At 56.5% G+C, this 18,996-nt stretch overlaps 1 protein-coding gene across 4 annotated transcripts in view; it reads right to left on the reverse strand.

The window, feature by feature from the left end:
• Positions 1-1,466, reverse strand: part of SLC38A10 (solute carrier family 38 member 10) — a 46,324-nt gene extending 44,858 nt beyond the window's left edge. For all 4 annotated transcript variants that reach the window (XM_063080897.1, XM_063080895.1, XM_063080896.1 and 1 more), the window contains exon 1: positions 1,125-1,466. In XM_063080897.1, the coding sequence (XP_062936967.1) occupies positions 1,125-1,223 (99 nt within the window). In that variant the 5' untranslated portion in view covers positions 1,224-1,466. The remainder of the gene's footprint in view (positions 1-1,124) is intronic.
• Positions 1,467-18,996: the final 17,530 nt, after the last annotated feature.

An 18,996-nucleotide genomic window follows, 5' to 3' on the forward strand; every position in this document is an offset into this window, starting at 1 on the left:
TAGGGATGGCTGGTTAGCTCAATAGGTGAGTATGGTGCTGACAACACCAAGTCAATCAATCAATCAATCAATCAATCGTTTGTGGAAAATAGAAAATAAAAGATAACACAGGAATTCTAAATGCATTCTCACCCAGGGCAGGCTGAGAGCTCTGTGTAGGCGATCAAAAATTCGCAGATCAAAAAAAACTTTTTAAATATTTTTGCCCCAAAGATGCTAAATAAAAAAAAACGTACAGTGTTTGTTAATCTAAAATTAAAATACCAGCCCCCACTTTCTGTTCCAAAACGTCCATCCAGTTTTCATGTTTCCACCTGTGTGGTTTCACCAGATTGTAACTGGTGGGTGCCCTCAGGTCTCTACCACCTGCCCTTGTCCTGGTCCCACTGCTGGGCCCTCCTATGATACTGAGTGGGGGAGCCAGTGTTCATTTTATAAGACAGAGTCTTTAAGAAAGAAGTCACCATGTCGATGTTTCCATCGGCCTCCCTTTCCCAGAACATGGAATGCCTGTTTGTGGGTTACCTAAACAGAAGCCACCATAGAAGTGGCCACTTTCTTTCCATGGTATTCAATGTTGTAAGGACACCAAGCTTTTCGTGTCTTACATTTTTTTCTTTTCTTTTTTTTTTTTTAAAAGATGACCGGTAAGGGGATCTTAACCCTTGACTTGGTGTGGTCAGCACCACGCTCACCCAGTGAGCGAACCGGCCATCCGTATATGGGATCCGAACCCGGGGCCTTAGTGTTATTAGCACCGCACTCTCCCGAGTGAGCCACGGGCCGGCCCCACACTACATTTTTTGAACTGAGGTGTAATTTGCACAGGTCAGATTAAGACTGCACAGTTTCTGTGAAATGCAGATTTTCGGGGCACACACTGGAGAATGTTTCAATCACCTGGAACCAACGCCCCCATCTAATTTCCAGGCCTGAGAGGATGGGCTTGTGCGCTTCAGAATGCAAGGGCAATCAGGTCAGAGTTTTCAAAAATAACGGGTCAAGTAAAACAACTCGGAGCCCCCAGGCTCTGTCCCTCTCGGGAAGCCCGCCTCCTGGGCTCCGTCTGCCCTGGGCCTGCCGCCGGGCCGCTGTCACGGCCTGAGGCGGGGGCGTGGACTCACCTGTTTGAAGCAGAAGGGCATGGTGAGGACGCTGACCCCTACGATGCTGTTCACTACGTTCGTGATCAGCCCCCAGTTGGAGGCGGCGGCCGCGGTCATGGCGGGGGGCGCGGGGACGCCGGTGGAGCGGCGGGCGGGGGCCAGGGATGGCCTGGAAGAGGGGCCTCGAGGGCAGAAGTCAGCCTGCGGACCTCGCCACGCCCCGCGGCCACCTCATGGCCCCCCGTGCCTCGCTCGGTGTCGCAGGCCTCCCGAGTGTCGGAGCTCGGACCCGGAAGAGCTGGAGCAGCCAGCGAAGACTGCTCAGCGACGACAGTTCAGCGACACCCACCTGTGCACAAATTTCCGCTTTCCTCGAGCTCCCCGCCCGGAAGTGACGACCACAGGGCGGGGCCTACGGTACGTCAGCCAATGAGAAGCGGGCCCGGGGGGGCGGGGCGGAGGGTAGGAGGGGCGGGGCCTGGAAGGGGAAGGGAGGGACCTGGGAGAAGAGGCGGAACCTGGGAGGTGAGGGGCGGGGCGGGGAGGGGCGGGGCTGGCAGCCGAGCTCCTGCTGGGGGTTCGCGCGACCTCCAGGCGCTTTGGGGTCCTCCGCCGCGTTTTTTGGGGGCTAGAGCCCAAGGAGCTCGGCCCATGGGGCCTCCATCCGCAAGGGCAGGAGAGAAAGGGGAGCGCTGCGCCTTCCAGACAGGAGCGGGGTTTCTTGGGTTCATTCTCAGCAGCCACCCCCAAGACCGATTGGGGACGTGGCTCGGTGCCCACGGCAGAGCAGTGGTGGGGGGGTGGGGCTGTGTGGGCTGAAAACTTAACCTTTTGGAGGAATTAGCACCTACGTTTTACTAATGAAAGAGATGCAAAGAGGTTTGGCGACTCAGCTAAGGTCACACCGCTCTAAGAGAGAGGGGTCGGGGGAACTGCTTCCCAGGCTGGTGCTGTTCAGAATTGTACCCAGAGCAGGGGGAGGAGAGAATCTAATATGAAAGGAGCAAAGAAAATGCTGTGAGAGCACGGGAGAGGTAGAGACTGATATGACCAAAGAAATCTAGGAGGGCTTCAAGAAGGAGGTGGCTTCTAGGCTGGGGCTTGAAGGAAGAATGAGAATTCTTCAGGTTGAAATGAAGGTTGGGGAGGAGAGAGAACAGAGATGGGCCCTGATACATCTGTGAATTCCTGGCAGATGCTCACTATGAGTCTGCTGAATGAATGCAGGAGACCGGAGGACTGGAGAGGGCCTTCTCGGGAAGAAGCAAGTAATTCCAAGTGGGCTGGGACTGTGCACAAGAAGAATTTATGACCGCTGGGAGAGGATATCAGAGGAAACAGGCCATGTTTGCAGCCACATGCAGGTTCTTGTGTCTTAGAGCAGAGGCTGATTCTTCAGGCAGCAGGCAGTGCAGCCAGAGGTAAGGCTCCGTCACACCCTCACACAGGAGGAGAAGAGGAAATGCCAGGGTGAAGCATAATTAAACAAAAAGCCAAGATAATAAATGCCTGTGTTCTATATTTTATAAAAATGAAAGCATACATACATTCTATAGCCTGCTTTTCATTATGTAATTTTTATGAAATATACACACAAGGTAGGATGTGAACTTAAATGTATTGTTTTAACAAATAACCATCAATGCACATGGACCTGCCATTCAGCTTTCTAAGAATGGAATATTGCCAGAAACTTAGATCCCTGCTTTGGGTTCATCTCCAATTTTGCCTCCTCTTTTCTTCCCTGCCATCCTAGGACATCACTATTCAGACTTTATCAATCTATTACTTTTCTTTAAAAGTTTACCATGTATGGGTATATCCCTAACAATTATGGGGAAAACTACAATTTGTCTCTTAATATTTATTTATTCCATCTTCCAACCTAACAGGGATTTGACCTGCACTTATGGCTGCCTAGAATAAACAATACCGTTCCCAGCCTCCCTTGCAGGTAGAGTGGCCATGTGACTAAGTTCTGACCAATGAGAAGTGAGCAGAAATGACCAGGGAAACTTCTAGGTCAGTCCTCAGGAGGAGAGGGTCTGTCCCTTCCTTCATCCTGCTGCTTGGAACATAGATGTAACAGTAGGGAGCCATCTCGGACTGTGCAGGCAACGGTGGTGCCATGGCAGGAGTGGAGCAATGAGCCAGAAGGAACCAGGATCCCTGGACAATGTCATGGAGCAGAGCTGCCACACCAGGCCCTGACCACCTCCTCCTGACTGCCCCATGAGGGAGAGGCAGTCGGTCTCGTCGAGGCTGCTGTTACTTTGGACTCTGTCTCATGAAGCCAAAGCTATAGACTAACTAATTCAATAGTTTATCGAGTTAGAACATGTTTGCAATTTTTAATTTTATACTAATGGAATTGGACTGTATCTATCCTTCTGCAACTTTCTTTTTCTTTCAACTTTGTTTGCAAAATTCACCATCGTATTTCACGTGCTCTGAGTCATTCATTCTCATTGCTCTACAGAATGCCATTGTTTAAATAGCCCAGAATATACTCATATAACCCATTCTCCTGCTGAGGGCACCTGAGTTGTTTCTAATTATTTGCCATTATAAACAGTGATGCTGTGAACATACTTGTGTCCTTAATGCATAGACGTTAGGGTTTCTCTAGGGTAAATACCTACAAGTGGAATCCAGATTCAGGCTTATGCATATCTGTGGCTTTACCAGATTGCCAAATTGCTCTTCAAAGTAACTATAAGAGTTCTCCCTGGTTTACTTCAGAGGTTGGGAAACTTTTTCTGTAAAGAGTCAGTAAAGATTTTCTGCTCTGCAGGCCGTACAGTCTCTGAGACAACTATTTAGTGCTACCATTGTAGCTCAGAAGCAGCCATAGGCAACACAAACAAATGAGCATGTCTGTGTGCCAATAAAACTTTATTTACAAAAACAGCTGGCCCAATTTGGTCTGAGGGCTGTAGATTTCGGAACCCCTGATCCACATTGTCCCCAACATTTGGTATCACCATTTTGGCCAATCTGGTGAATAAAATGGAATCTAGTGTAGCTTTAATTTGTTCTCCCTAATTACAAATGAGGTTAATTGTCTATTCATATTTTTATTGCCCGTTCATATTTCTTCTGTGAAATGCTTGTTCATTTTTGCCCCATTAAAAAAAAAAAAAAAAAGATGACCAGTAAGGGGATCTTAATCCTTGACTTGGTGTTGTCAGCACCACACTCTCCCAAGTGAGCGAACCGGCCATCCCTATATGGGATCCGAACCTGTGGCCTTGGTGTTATCAGCACTGCACTCTCCCAAGTGAGCCACGGGCCGGCCCTCATTTTTGCCCCATTTTTCTATTTAGCTGTTCCTATGAGTTTTGAGGGGTGCTTTCTGTGTGCTTGATAATTAACCCTTGTCTCTTCATTTGGGTTTGTCTGATGTCTCCTCGTTGTGTTAGTTTTTCATTGTCGTCATACAAATCACTGCAGACTGAGCAGCTTAACATAAGCCTACCATCTCTCAGTTCTGAAGTTCAGAAGTCCGATATGGATCTCACCAGGCTAAGATCAAGGTGTCGGCAGGCTGCGCCTAGTTCTGGAAGCTCTAGGGGAGAGTCGTCTGCCTGTTCATTCGGTTGTTGGCAGAACTCGGCTTCTTCGTGTTATTTTCTTGCCAGCCGTGCACTGAGGGCCATTCCCAGCTTCTCGGGACGCTGCATTCCCTAGGTTGTGGCCTTTCCCTCCATTTTCAAAGCCAGCAATGGGGGAAGAGGGTCAAGTCCCTGTCACGTCAAATCTCTGACTCAGCTGGGAAAGTTTTCCGATTTTAAGGATTCATGTGATTAGATTGGGCCCATCCAGATAATCCGGGTTAATCTTCCCATCTGAAGGTCTGTAACCTTAATCACATCTGCAAAGTCCCTTTGCGGTGTAAGGTCACATATTCATAGGTTCTGAGGACTCGGGGGTGCATATCCTTGGGGGACCATGATTCTACCGACCACCTTTGTGATGAACTTCAGGGTGTGCGTCCTCGTCATGGAGACAATACCTTGTTTTCACTGAATCCCATCAGGGAGAGCACAGTTCCAGCCTGTGCCATTATGATGGAGCTCACTTTGCCGGCTTGATGAGGCAGCTCCTCCATGACCAAGCTACCTGCTCCCCTTCTGGAGTTAATGAATTGTTTGTGGGGAGATACTTTGAAACCTGGACCTTATCAGACTTTCAATTAATTAATGTATCTACATCACTAGGACTCATGATTCCCATTTTATTCCACAGATTGGAATTCACTGCTATCACCATCTGGATGCTTGAATTGTCCCAGATTTGGCCTGTGCAACGGCTCCTGGGTCTTTCAATGTGTCCTGGTTGTTCTTTGAGCACTGCTTTGCTTTCTGGCTCAGTAAGGTGTTCCTGGCTCATCTGCTTTCCCTGCCCCGGGCTGGGATCTGCCATCTCTCTGAGGAGCTCGTGGCCTTTTAGCGGAGACTGGTGTTGCAAGCCACAATCTGGGCACGGCTGTGCTCGCTGCTGCTGGCGGGCCACTGCCCCTGGTTCCCTCCGCAGACAGAGGAAGAAAAGGTGTGTGTGCGTGATGTGTGTGTGTGGTGTATGTGGTGTGTGTGACATGAGTGATGCATGTGTGATGGGTGTGTGGCACGTGTGATGTGTGTGTGATGCATGTGAGGCATGTGGGTGTGGTGTGTGTGGCATGCGTGATGGGTGTGTATGGTGTGTGTGAGGCGTGCATGTGGTGTATGTGTTGTGTGTGTGTTGTGTGTGTGATGTGTGTGTGGCATGTGTGTTGCGTGTGATGTGTGTGGCGTGTGTGGTGTGTGTGTGGCATGTGTGCTGCGTGTGTGTGGTGTGTGATGTGTGTGGCATGTGTGTGGCATGTGTGATGCATGTGTGTGCTGTGTGCTGTGTGTGTGTGGTGTGTGATATATGTGTGTGGTGTGTGTGGTGTGTGATGTGTGTGTGGCATGTGTGCTGCATGTGATGTGTGTGTGGCACGTGTGTGGCGTGTGTGATGCGTGGTGTGTGATGCGTGTATGTGGCGCGTGTGTGGCATGTGTGCTGCGTGTCTGTGGTGTGTGATGTGTGTGTGTGGCATGTGTGGCGTGTATGGTGTGTGTGATGCGTGTGTGTGTGGTGTGTGATGAGTGTATGTGGCGTGTGTACCAAATATCCACATGTTCACTTCTTCCCATGTCAAGCTGCATATATTAAAAAACACGAGCTCACATGGACACCTCCATGTATCTCTGGGGTGTGGCCGCAGGGCTCACCCTGGCATCTCCCTTTCCACACCTGTAACTTGGCACTGATGAGCTCCCTCGGGCTCCTGCACTCCACCCTGGGCTGTCCCCAGTCCCACCTGGACTCCCTCCCTGCCCCGCCCGGCCCTGCCTAACACTGTGGGACAAAGCGTCTGCCAGAGAAGGGGGGGCGGAAGCCCTGTGTGCACTTCCCCCACACCCCCATCCCTGACACACCCGCCAGATCTGATGGGACAAAGCTGTCCCGTGGGGGCCGTCTGTGGCTTCCTGGGCACCAAGGCTGTGTGATCCCAGGCACACTAATGAACCTCTCTGAGCTTCCTCTGGGTCACCAACCACTGAACCAGTGTATCTAAAGGCAGCAACTTTTCATCAGGTCACTGAAGATGGCAGCCGCGGGCACTATCTGGGGAAAAAGGGGACTGGGGAGGGTCCTGGCTCTGGGTGCTGGACTTCGGGCAGGTCTCTGGGAGCCTCGGTCTCCGACCCTCGGTCTCAGGCCTGCTGAGGCCTGCCTGCTCCTCCAGGGCAAGGATCCTGCTTCTCCATCAAAGAAAAACAGGGACCCAGCCTGTGGTTAAATCCACGCAGAGCTACAGCCTGCTTCACAGGAGCCTGCCTGGGGCTGCTGGCCTGGGCTCCAAGAGAGCCAGCCGTGGAGCCGGCCCCGCCGAGCTTACCTAGACAGCGGAAGCCTGTGACATCAGTCCTTGGGGTTCAGGAGCGTAACCCCCTGTGGCTGGCTGTGAGGCTGCATGTGGGGGCCCACATGAGGGCGGCGCCTCCCTGCCCGGGAGCTCATGACGGGGCCATCCTCCACTTTTCCATCAGTGTCTCCAGTGCTGGGCTGCAGGCATGGCCGGCGGCCGTGAGGCCCCTCAGCTACAAGCATCGGCTGGTGGGCGTCAGGGAGCTCCGGGGGCCTGGGTTTTCATCACCCCCAGCAGGGCAGGCAGGGGTTAAAAGTTCACTCCAGCTCAGGTGCTGAACTGTCGGAGACTCAGAGTCCCCTTCCCCCTCCCTTGTCAGATTCTCCCCCTTTCAAGCCTTCTGTGTCACAGGGAGGGGAGAGCAGGGTGGCCTCCCGTCCACCCCTCCCAGTGCTCTCCTCCCCTGTTTTTATAACCCCAGAGCCATAAAACTGACAACAGGTCCAGCAGACAGGAATGGATCTAATTTAGCGTCTGCGGCCTTCTCAGAGCCACAGCTGGCCGGGGGCCATCACAGCACATGCGGGAGACCCATGACACCCTCCCCAACGGCGGTCAGCCCGGGAACTGGGGAAGGACAGGCTCGGCAGGGAGCCTGGGCTGCAAGCCCCTGCCCCCACCTTGGCCCTGGCCTTGGTTTTCCGGGTAGAGGCGGGGCAGGGGCTGCCCAGCCTTAACGAGGTGTGAGAAGAGAAGAAAGGGCTCGGCTCTTTTCCTTTCCACCAGCCCTGGGTGTTTTTCAAAGTGCCCTTGCTTGGCTTATTTCATTGGTCCCTTCCGGGAGGGGGTCGAGAAGCCTAGGCTGCCCCCAGTGCAGCCAGGAGTGGAGGCAGGTCTGGTCTCCTCCTCTTTCAGGCCCCCCCTCAATCCCAGGCAGAGATGTCCAGGGAGCCACCCAGGTGCAGGAGAGCAGGGCTGGGGCCGAGGCGGGGCAGGTGGGCAGTGCTTCCGGAGCCCCCTTGGCTGGAGCACTGAAAGCAGCTACATGCCCCTGGTGGCTCACTTCTTCGGGGAGGGCTGGGGGGTTCTCCGGGTTGGAGGCCCAGGATGTGCTGAGCAGGCCGGGTGCCCGAGAGGTGCCCATTCTGACAGTAGTGGGCACCTGGGCTGAGTGGGCCTGGAAGAACCATGGGGGCCAGTGAAGTCTCTGCAGGGGGCTTCTAATGCTTTTTTGGCTGGTCACCCCCTGCCTCCAGACACCTTCCACTGGAGCCTGGGCAGCCGTGAGACCCTTAGTTGGAAAAACCACTGGCTGTGGTCCAACCTTCACACAGACCCACTGCCCAGTCCTCCAGCGCCCAACACCCATGCTTGGGGTCCAGGGAGACTGAGAAGGGCAGAACCCCAGGAGGCAGGCCTCGACCCATCCTACACCAGAGACCAGACCGGCCTCAACCCCACCCAGGGCCCTGTGCAGCAGGCAGAGAGACACCCACTAAAACCCAGCCCCAGGAGAGTCCTGCACCCAGCTGGGCCAAGGGTGGGAGTTGGGCCTCCCTCCCCACGCAACTGTGGGATCCCAGCAGGGAGCTCAGGAAAGCCTGCCCAGCCCACTCTGCCCTTTCCTGGAAGGCAGGGAGTAAGAACAGGGTGCTGGATAGGGGCACCCACATCTCCTCCCAACCATCACCTGGCCCAGGTGCCCTGCCCCTTCCATCCCCAGAATTCTTGCTGGGGAGGCTGCTCCGGGATGTCTGGTGGGCATGGGGAGGGCCAAGGGGTATTTTCCACAAGGAATTCTGAAATGGCCATCTGTGCGGCCTCCCTGGCACCACAGTGCCCCAGGACACCCACACCCACATCCCAATGACCCAGACATGAGGGCCCATGACTTCCCAGGGACCAGCCGCTGTTGAGGAGCCTCCAGTTCACCTCCCCCCACTGCAGGGAAGGGCTGAGTTGTCTCCCCCAGATTCATTTGAAGTCCTAACCTCCAGGACCTCAGGACGTGAACTTACTTGGAAATAGAATCCCTGTAGGTGAACTTAGTTAAGATGAGGTCATACTGGAGTGGGTGGGCCCTACTCCAACGTGACTGGTGTCCTTGAAAAAAGGGGAGATTTGGTCACAGAGACACACACAGGGAGAACGCCATGAAGATGAAGGCAGAGACTGGGGGGTGCTTCTATGAGCCAAGGGACGCCAAGGACTGCCAGCGACCTCCAGAGCCCAGGGGAGAGGCCCAGACCACATGCCCTTCCCGCTCCCAAACTGTAAGACAGGTCCTGTTGCATTGAGCCACCTGGTCTGTGGGACTTTGTCTCGGTAGCCCCAGGAAGCTCACACGCGCAGGTCAGGCTGCTGCCCGTGTGCACGTGCACTCCTCTGAGTCCGCACGCCAGCCTCTCACACGCACCTGCCGCAGCCTGGCCTCCTCCACGGCCAGCAGGTCCCCTTATGCACTTCTCAGCTGCCCCACCTTTCCTTCCCCCTGCACCCCACCTCGGCTCCACTGCCCCTCACCACCCCCAGCCACCCCCCAATGCCCAGGCCAGCCACGCACTCACAGGGGCCATGTTCACAACACCCATGTAATCTGCAGCCCTTGCCCTGGAGAACCACAGGGATTTGCTCCATGGAAGACCATTGAGGGAGAACTCTGGCCTGATTCCCATAGTGCCCACATATGGAGACGGTGAGAAGCCCACCAGGGTCCCCTTGCCCGCCTCTCTCGGTTCCTGCCGTGGTCCCTTCCTGCCCGCCTGCCGGGCTAGGGCTCACAGACCCTTCAAACCCATTGTGCAGACTGGGTCACAGACCCCTCATATGCAGGTCACGAGCTAGGTAATTGGAAAGATCCTGGGAGCCATGGGTAGTTGATATGCTTTATTGAGACACGAGCACAGCCCCCAGTCCCCTCAGCAGCAGCAGCTTACAGCAGATCCAGCAGTGGAGACAGCTCCCTGGTGACCTCCTGGGAGCATCCCCAGGGGCACTGTGGATCAGAGCCATTTGTCCTTTACACTTAAGTCAGATAACCCAGGGATGCCAGAGTCCGAGTCAGACAACCAAAGAACACCTGGGTGCAAATGCACAATTACATCAGACAATAGCCAAGGAACACCTGGGTGCACGTGCGCAGTTAACATGTTTACATTAAACAGGCTAGGTCATGCTCAGCAAGATTCTGAACAGCTGAGGGAGCCTGACCGTTTGTGTCATTTTTCCTTACACTGCCCCACTGGGCAGCCACCCTGCTCCAGGAGCCCGGGCTTGGTCCTGTGCTTGGGGAGATGCAGGCCTGCACCTCACCTTTCCCTGCTTCTTCTACCCTCTGCCCTTCCCGGCAGCACCTGCCCGCCCCAGGGGGCAGTGGTCACGTGGATGGAGGGGGTCCCTGTCGAACTCCCAAGCTCTGGGAGTGTGGCCACTGCTATGCAAAGGCACCTTCTCTCAGCCCTTCAGCCCCGTAGACCCATCTCACTCCCTTGCTCTACAGCAGGTGCAGGCAAGCAGGGTTCTGGGCTCCCCCCCACCTCCCCCTGAGTCACCAGCACCTCCTGTTCCAGCCTTGTCTCTGGATCTACTAAGACCCGGGTGTCCCTGGTCTTGTTGGCATAACCTGCAGCTCAGGGCCTGCTCCAGGCTGAGCAACCAAGGAGGGGCGAGCATTCCCAGAAGACTGAAGCTCAGGGGACTGAGCCCGTACCCCAGGCCGCAAGTGTGCACCGAGAACCAGCCTAAGGCCGGCTGGAGCAGCACAGAGTCTCCTGGAGCTCACATCCTGGGGAGCAGGAGGGAAAAAAGTGATCAAAACCAAATCTGCCAGGGGGTTCTGAGTCTGTGAGACCACTCGGGGCCTGAACCCATTGCTCCGGGCCTCCTGCATGGTCCTCGTGGACGGCCGGGTAGGACAGAGCTGGGCTAGGTGGACCCTTGGAGGCGCTGAGGTTCCCACCTACCTCCCCCATGCCCTGTTCAGCCCAGGGGAGCAAAAGACCATGACCATTTGCTCTCAGCCTGCTGGAGAGCAGAAGTGAAAGCCCCTCAAAAACAAACAAACAAAAACCTCGCTCATTCTTTTTTGAGAACAAGTGTGGAAATGACATTGCCTCTGTCTGATGCTGGCATTTGATGACGGTGGGATCGTGGGCAAGGCACGTCCCCTCCCTCGGCCCCAGTTCCTCATGGTAAAAATGCCCGTTGTACCAAAAGTCCCTGTGACAGGAGCTGCCCATCGGCCCAACATTCAGAACATCCACCCCAGCCTCCCTGCAGCCTACGCAGCTTTCGAGAAAAGCCCACGGCCCCACTCCCCGACTCTCTCCCTTCCTTCTGTGTGATGCCCCATCTGGCCCTCTCTACAGATGTGCGCATCTGGTTTGCCCTTGGGGCAGGTTGTCAGCACCCACTGTAAGTCCAGTGCCCACTGGGAGTTGGCTCCTCAGGCTTCACCTCTGGTGTCCTCCCGCAGCCCGGAGTGGCTGCCTGACCACTGTCCATGCTCAGTTTTCCCCTACCAGTGGCATCTCTCTGTCATCATCAAGGGCACCGTACCCAGCTAAGAGATTACCTTCTGGTCCCCTCTTGCAGCCAGGCATGGTCGTGTGACTAAGAGCTGACCAATGCAAGCAGAAGGGTCGGACGGACTTCAGGAAAGGCTCTTCAATCATCCTTTTACTTTCCCTCCTTCCTTCCTGCTGCCTGGAATGCAGCTGTGATGGCTGGAGCTCCTGCAGCCACTATAGAACCATCCTTGACTTCTCCCTTTCAGTCACACCCCTCATCCAATCTGCCAGGAAATCCTGCTGAGTCTGTGCAGATACCCATGATTCTGACATCTCTCACCACCTTCTGCATCCCCAACCCCATCTGGGTTATCACCACCTCTCTCCTGGATTGGATTGCTGCAATATTCTCCTTAGTGGCCTCTGTAGTCTGTGCACTGCTCAGCAGCCAGAGGGCCAAATCACCTCAACCTCTGCTCCCTCGGCCCAGGTCTTCACAGAAACTCTGCCCAGTCTGTCCTGTCACCCCTCCAAGTCCTCTGCAGGGACTTCCCCCTCACTTGCTCCACTCCAGCCACACTCCTGCTGGTAGATCCCTCCCAGGCCTTTGCACTGGCTGTCCCTCTGCCTGGAGCACATCCCCAGGTATTCCTGGGCTAAGTCTTCCCACCCCTCATGCCTCTGCACACCCCTACCTCCCCATGAGGCCCCTCTGCCCATCCTACTGAAGATGGCAACCCAAGGTCTTCCTGTAGCATTCGCCGCCTTCAATGTGCCCTGACTTACTACTGCTTACTGCACCATGTGCTTGCTGTCTGCTCCTCCCACCGAAACGAAAGCTCTGTAGTGTTTGCTGAAGGATAAATGAAACTCGCAACGGAGGATGGAGGTCCTGGTGAGAGGAAGTCACTGTCCCAGCCCCGGCCACCCACCCACCACCGAGAGTGGCAAACCTCTGGTGTGTAAGGTGCTGTTGTTGGGTTCCTGATAGAGGCAGCCAGTGGCAATCCATAACTGTTACCCTCTCCATTTTACAGATCAGGAAACTGAGTCTCGGAGAGATAAAGTAAAGTGCTCAAGTCCACATGACTCCTAAGTATGGGGCTCACGCGTGGACACAGGTTGTAGGTCATTGTGACTCCAAAGCTCACTGTACCTCTAGGCCACTTGCATCTGACCCCTGCTCTGAGCTGAGGATGGGACATCCCTGAGTCTTCCGGCTGCATCAAGTCTGGCACCATGCTCTGTGGGACTGGCGGTGGGGGCCGCTATAGGCTGCTTTAAAGAAAAGAGGACATAATGAACCTCTCCAGATCCAACTCCAGGCTGGCCCATGTGCAAAGCTTTGGGGGCCTCATGAGCCAACCCTCTGCAGACCTCTGAGAGAGGGGGCAGGTAGTCCCCACCTGGGGCACCCCGCTTTCCTGGTCTCAGAGTTGGGAGCCCTTGCCCAGCCCAACCAGTGGTGGGTGATGGCAATGTGGTGTCTAGCAGCAGGTGTGTGGTCCCCAGGGCAGGGCCCACGGGAGCTGGGGGTGCAGACTCATCCCCATCCTGGCAGCAGCATCAGGGAGGGCAGAGCTGGACGGACAGTGTGACCATGTCGATGTCCCCAGCTCAGACAGAAGCTGCAGGTTATAATCTTGGCCACCAGGAGGAAACATCCCTGGATCTTTCCTTATCGTCTTGTGATGAGTGGAGGTGGCTGAGAATTCAACAAGACTGAAAGCCTGCTTTCTTCTACATCTTTCCCCTTTTCTAGAAATTCCAGACATGAGGGGAGAGCTGCCTGGACAGATAGGTATAGAGTTGCCCGTCCAGACACAGGGAGACACTCACAGCAGCCGTGAGCGCGCAGACCCCAGGTGCCGTGAGCCCCCTGCAGACCCCACTCGATCTGACTCTCCTGCGTGGGTCCCTGGGACATTCGCACTTGGTCACCGTTCCTGTGCGGGGCTGGAGGCAGATCTGTGGGGGCACAGAACAGAACGGCCATTTCTTTTTTTTTTTTTTTTTTGTCATTTTTTCATGACCGGCACTCAGCCAGTGAGTGCACCGGTCATTCCTATATAGGATCCGAACCCGCGGCGGGAGCGTCGCCGCGCTCCCAGTGCAGCACTCTACCAAGTGCGCCACGGGCTCGGCCCCAGAACGGCCATTTCTGATCACACTCTCCGTCTCATTTCCTTCTCTAGACACTCCCAGCAGATCAAGAGCTGGCACTGAAACCCAGCATCACTTGACCCTGAGGCCTCGTCACCCAGCAGGCTGTGCAGCTCAGGTCACCAGCTCCAGGCCTCGGCCCTCCCTAAGTCACGCAGCCTCAGCTTGGCAGTGTGGGGCAAGGCTGGGGCTGAGACTCCAGCACACACAGGAGCAGGGACCCTCTGCCCAGGCAGGCTGCTGAGGGGCACAGACCCCTCTACCCAAGGACCTGGGTCACCTCAGCCTGCATCATGGGGGTTGAGGGTGTCCTGGCAGCAGATGTCCTCCCCAAGCTCGCCAGTGTGAGACAACCCAAAGGCTCTGGCCCCAAGAGTGAGAGGGAACCGTAATTTCATGCCGCAGAAGGGATAGGGCAGCAGTGGCAGCCAAGGCACTGGGGCCTTCCCAGGAAGCCTGGGCTGGGGAGGGGCCCGGGGTTCCCATCTGCTCCCCACAGCCCCTTCAGCTGGAGCTGCCTATTCGGCAGCTGGTCTACCCAGGCCCCACAATGGGGGAGACCTCACCAGGACTGGCCCCTCCCCGGGCGGCAGCTCAAGGAGCAGAGTGTCGCCTGTCTCCCTCGAAAGGTGCACCCCAAACGGAGCTTGTCTGGACACCAGGAGGCCTGTGGGCCCTGCCCAGGCCCCAGGGAAGGTTGCGACCCACAGGGCTGGGGTGACTGGAAGGTCAGATGGTCCTGCCTTGCGTGGGGACTCCTGGGCTGATGACCCTGACCCCGAGAATCCTTGGCAGATCCTCTGCTGGTTCCCATCTGTGGAAGTCTCTCCAGCCTTCCCTGCTGTCAAAACCACAAGAGCTCACCCAGGAGGCCCAGGGGCCTGAGTGACAAATCCCTGACTTCTCTTGGCTAGGCTGGGGGACAGGGCCATGAGGGGGGCACAGCTGGGCGTCCTGGGGCACAGTTGGGCTGTGTCCAGGTTCCCCCATCCAGCAGCTGCAGCCCCCCCAGGCAGGACAGCGGCCCCAGGGAGGTATGCAGGAATGTGGCATGCCCAGGCTGGGGCCGTGCTCCCAAGAGCCTCCCCAGCTGTGCAGGGCCCAGGCAGATGGAGCCTGGGTAATTAAAGCTGGTGACAGCCGAGGACTGATGGAGACAGGGAGAGCAGGTGGGGGCTGCGGGACAGGCTCCCTCAGGGACACAGGCCCCGCCGCTCCCCCGGCAGAGGGCTGGAGCTGGGCCCTGGGGGGAGGGCAGCCTTCGTGGAGCTGGGGCTCCCAGGCAGCAAGCAAAGGCTGCAGGGGCCAAGGGCAGGGGGATCCAAGAGAAGCCAGTTCTAGGCCACCCCAGGCCAGGGAGAGTCACTGTGTGCCAGCACTGGCCAGGCCCTCTGGGTACACCCCAGACTCTTATCTAATCCTTAGGCCCCGTCACGTGGCCAGGAATAGAATTCACCTTTGACAGGTAAGAATGGCCAGCTACTGTGGGATCTGTCGCCCCAAATGAACAAAGGCAGACTGTGTGACCCTGGCGTGAGGGCAGCGGGCTCCAGACTGGACGAGGCCCTGGGCTCAGCTTCCTCACCTCTCCCCTCCCTCCAGCCAGCCACGGGCCAGTGTCTTCCTGGAGCCTCTGTCTCCTCCGCTGACATACAGCGCTAGCCACCCCTCCCTCCCACAAAGAGCCTGGCACACAGATGGCACTTACACAACGAGGACCTCCCTCCCCTAAAGTGGCCACCATGGGCTCTAACACCTCTTTTTCGTGGTCATCAGACGTTGCTGGTGAAAGACTGGCCTTTTACTGGGACCCTGGGAGGTCACAGGCCTTCTGTCTCCTGGGAGTGGAGGCGGCAGTCACTGTACCTTCCTCGTCAGGTGTCATGAAAGCGCCCTGGACTGCCCCCAGCTAGTGTTATGGTCATTGCCGTTATTGGTGCCCAAATAAACACAGACATGTTACAGGACAGGATGCAACACATGGGTGAAGTTTCCAGATAAAGCAGGAGATTTAATGAAATTCCAGGCTAGAGGGGTGCTATGCCCCAAACTCCGGGCACCCAAGGCACAGCCAGGGCCCCCAGTATCCGGGGCTGATGATGAGGGTCAATCAGACTTGAATTCCCAGTCCCAGGCTCCTCAGTCTATCTCCCCTCTCCCAGCAGCCCCCAGAGAGAAGGGTCTCACACACTACCTGCACCTGACCTGGCAGTGGGCAGCGGGCTCGCCTCGGCCCGAGGACAGGCTGAGGTCCCAGGGACCAAACGGAGGGTGGGGATGGCTAGTGCAGACAGCGGAATCTGAGAGTTGGACACCAGCCCCAGAGGACGGCCCCGACGGCCCACCCGCCCATGTACAGGCCCCCAGGCTGCCCGCCCTTGGATGCTGGGATGTGGCCAGGGGAAAGAGGGCAGGACACAGGGGACTGTCAGCCAGGCACTGGCAGGGAGAGGCTTCAAAAGTGTGAGTGGCCACTGCATGCCCTTTGTCATGCCTTGCAGTCGCATCCCCAGCCCTCTGCTGGGTTTTTTTCCTTTCCCACGCCCCGCACAGACACATATCCTGAGTGGTGATGGCGGTCCCCACGCCCATCCCATCCCCCAGCTCCTGGGGAAGAACACAGCCTCAGGAAGCCACCCACAACCCTTCCTGGGGGCCCCCAGCCCCAACAGGGGTCTTGAAACGGACCCTTGCGAGGTGAGCGCCTCCCTAGGGGCTTAGCCACAAGGTCACCTCCGTTTCTCAGCTGATGGAACTGAACTCACCAGTGTTCAAGGCCGTGTATGGGAAAGTCTCTCCACCAGGAGAGTCCCAAGAGTACCCAGGCCTGGCTTTCCTGTCACTGTGACCCCAAGCCCATGCGGAAGAGCAAGTCCACTCTGCTATCTGCAGGCCTCGCCACAAAATCAGCGGGGCCCAGTGCAAAATGAGAATTGGGGGCCCTTGTTCAGATGGCAGGAAAGACGCCTAAGGTGTAAGAACAGTCCTAAGGTGTAGAGCTTCTACCTTTCTTCCACACTTGCCATGGTGGTTTTTATTTGCTATTTGATGTCGTTCTAATGTAAATAAAAATTTTAAATTTAGATTACTGGCTGCCTTTTGCTGTTCACTTCGTGCTGAGCAGTGCCAGCCTGACGCGCAAATACAGGTGGAATCACTGAAGTCACACGGTTCACATTTTGCAGCCGGGACGTGCCCGTGGTTTCGTTACCACCAAAACAGCACGGACGCCGCACAGCACCGCTTGCCTGCTTGTGTCACTTCTCTGCGCACGTACACGCCGCCCAGGCCCGCCGCCTCCTGTTGCTGGTGCGGGAAGGGAAGGAGCGGCTGCCCGCTTTCCCCTTTCCCTCTAGGTCGTCCTCCTGAGCAGAAGCGGCCGGCTGACCCAGGGGAGAGAGAGCTCCTTGGTCGCTCGTGTTCCTGAGAAGCCATCGCTTCCTCTCCACGATTGAAGCGATTCTGGTTCTAATGGAAACTGTGGCCTGCAGGGTTGGCAGCCACCCACGCCTCCCACAGGACGCTCTTACCCTGCACTCCCTGGGCCCCGCCGACCTTGGGAGGCACCACGGATCCACCAGGTCCTGTGCTCACTGAGCACTGCAGACACTCTGTGCAAAAGTGTCCTCGAGGACCGGCAGACATGTCCACTGCATGCAGCAGCTCTGCACACGGGCGTGCTCCATCCACGGTCCCACCGGACCTCACAAAAGACAAGCTCAGAGACAATGTTATCAGGAATTTCAGGGTAGCATTAAACCACAGGACCCTCCTAGTCCGGGCCCCCTGCAATGGCACTGACCGCCACCAATGAAGCCCCTGTTTCTTGGTAAAGACATTTGTTAAAAATGTGAGAAATGGCTCAGGGGCTGGTAGAACAGCTGGGAGAAGAGGGGCCTCAGGCTGGGGGAGGGAAGGTAGAGGCACCTGCTGGGCCTCAAGAGGTTCCTTCAGGGCTGGGTGCTGGGGCTTCTGGGCCTCCCCGCTGGCGGCAGACCCCACTTGGCTGTGGGGGTCCCTCGGCCAAGAATCATGCATGGCCCCTGCCAGTCTCCAGGGCAGAGCCCCGTGCTCAAGACTGGGGTCTCCTGGCAGGCAATGCACCCCAATCCAGCCTCCCAGTATGCCGGGTTTGCATCTGCCCACCTGAAGGGGAGCCCAGGCGGTCAGGGACAGGACCCATCCTCTTCTTGGAGCCCTGAGCACCAGGTAGCAGCTTCTTCAGGGGGAGCCCCAGGCATCAGTGGAGATGGAGCTGGGGCTTGGGGTGTCTTGCCTGTTTGGCAGCAGTAGCGTCACTTCGGATATCACCAAGCACATGACAAAACCCTGCCATGCAGGTGGGGGATGCACAGGAGAACCCCACAGCACCAGGTCCCAGAATTCTGTTTGAAAGGGGTTGGGATCGCACCTGGCAGAGGCAAGGGTGGCAGCGCCAGGGACCCTGTGAAGCTGAGCTGTTTTCTCGTGCAATGTCTGCTACAAGTTTATTAAACACAATTTTTTTCTCTATATCACTTTACAAAAGATCAGAGCTTGTCGATTGTACAGGAAAGATTTTCATCACTTCAGCAGGTGGTTGGGGGTGGTGGTTGCTACCGGCCTTCACCGCTCCCTCCTCTAGAGGAGCTGGGGTGAGACGGTCCCCCCAGGCCCGCAGGTGTGAAACGGGGGAGAACTGCGAGTATGAGAAAGAAAAGTCCTACTGTGGAAGGAACACCCCGGGAGGAGGGTACGGGGTCTCCCTCCCTCATCCTGCCGCATCCCTCTGAGCCGTTGCTGAGAGACACTGCCCTCCCGGCTGCGCTTGCCCCCAGATCGCCACCGCACCAGGTGACAGCGCCCCACTGTCAAGAAACTCAAACTCCTGCCGGCCAGCCCTTCGCGGAAAACCCATGGTGGCGGCTCCTTCGATGGGACACTGGCCCCATCTCACAGAGGGCAGCCTGGGCTCGGGCACACTCAATGCCAGTCCCCGGAGCTGAGGGCAGGGATCCCCTTGGGGGAGACGTCCTCCAGTCCCGTGGCGGGGGGGGGCCGGAGCATGGCTGGTGAACAAAGACCAGGTGAGCAGATAAATCAGCGGCCCTGTCACATTTCCTGCCCTGAAAGCTCCTGTAAAACATGGGAGAAAATTGACCTGTCAGGGGGATAGATGGGCCGCGATGGCCACCGCGCGCCAGGGCCAGCCTCCCCTGCACCCTCGGGGTCCCACCTGCACGGAGCGCCCCCGCCCTGCGGAGCTAGGCTCCTGCAGTCGGGGCAGCCCAGGGGGAAGCCATGTGGGGGGCGAGGTGTTGCATTGACCAGGCGGCCTGGG

Source organism: Cynocephalus volans, chromosome 16, assembly GCF_027409185.1.
Source record: "Cynocephalus volans isolate mCynVol1 chromosome 16, mCynVol1.pri, whole genome shotgun sequence".
NCBI lineage: Eukaryota > Metazoa > Chordata > Mammalia > Dermoptera > Cynocephalidae > Cynocephalus > Cynocephalus volans.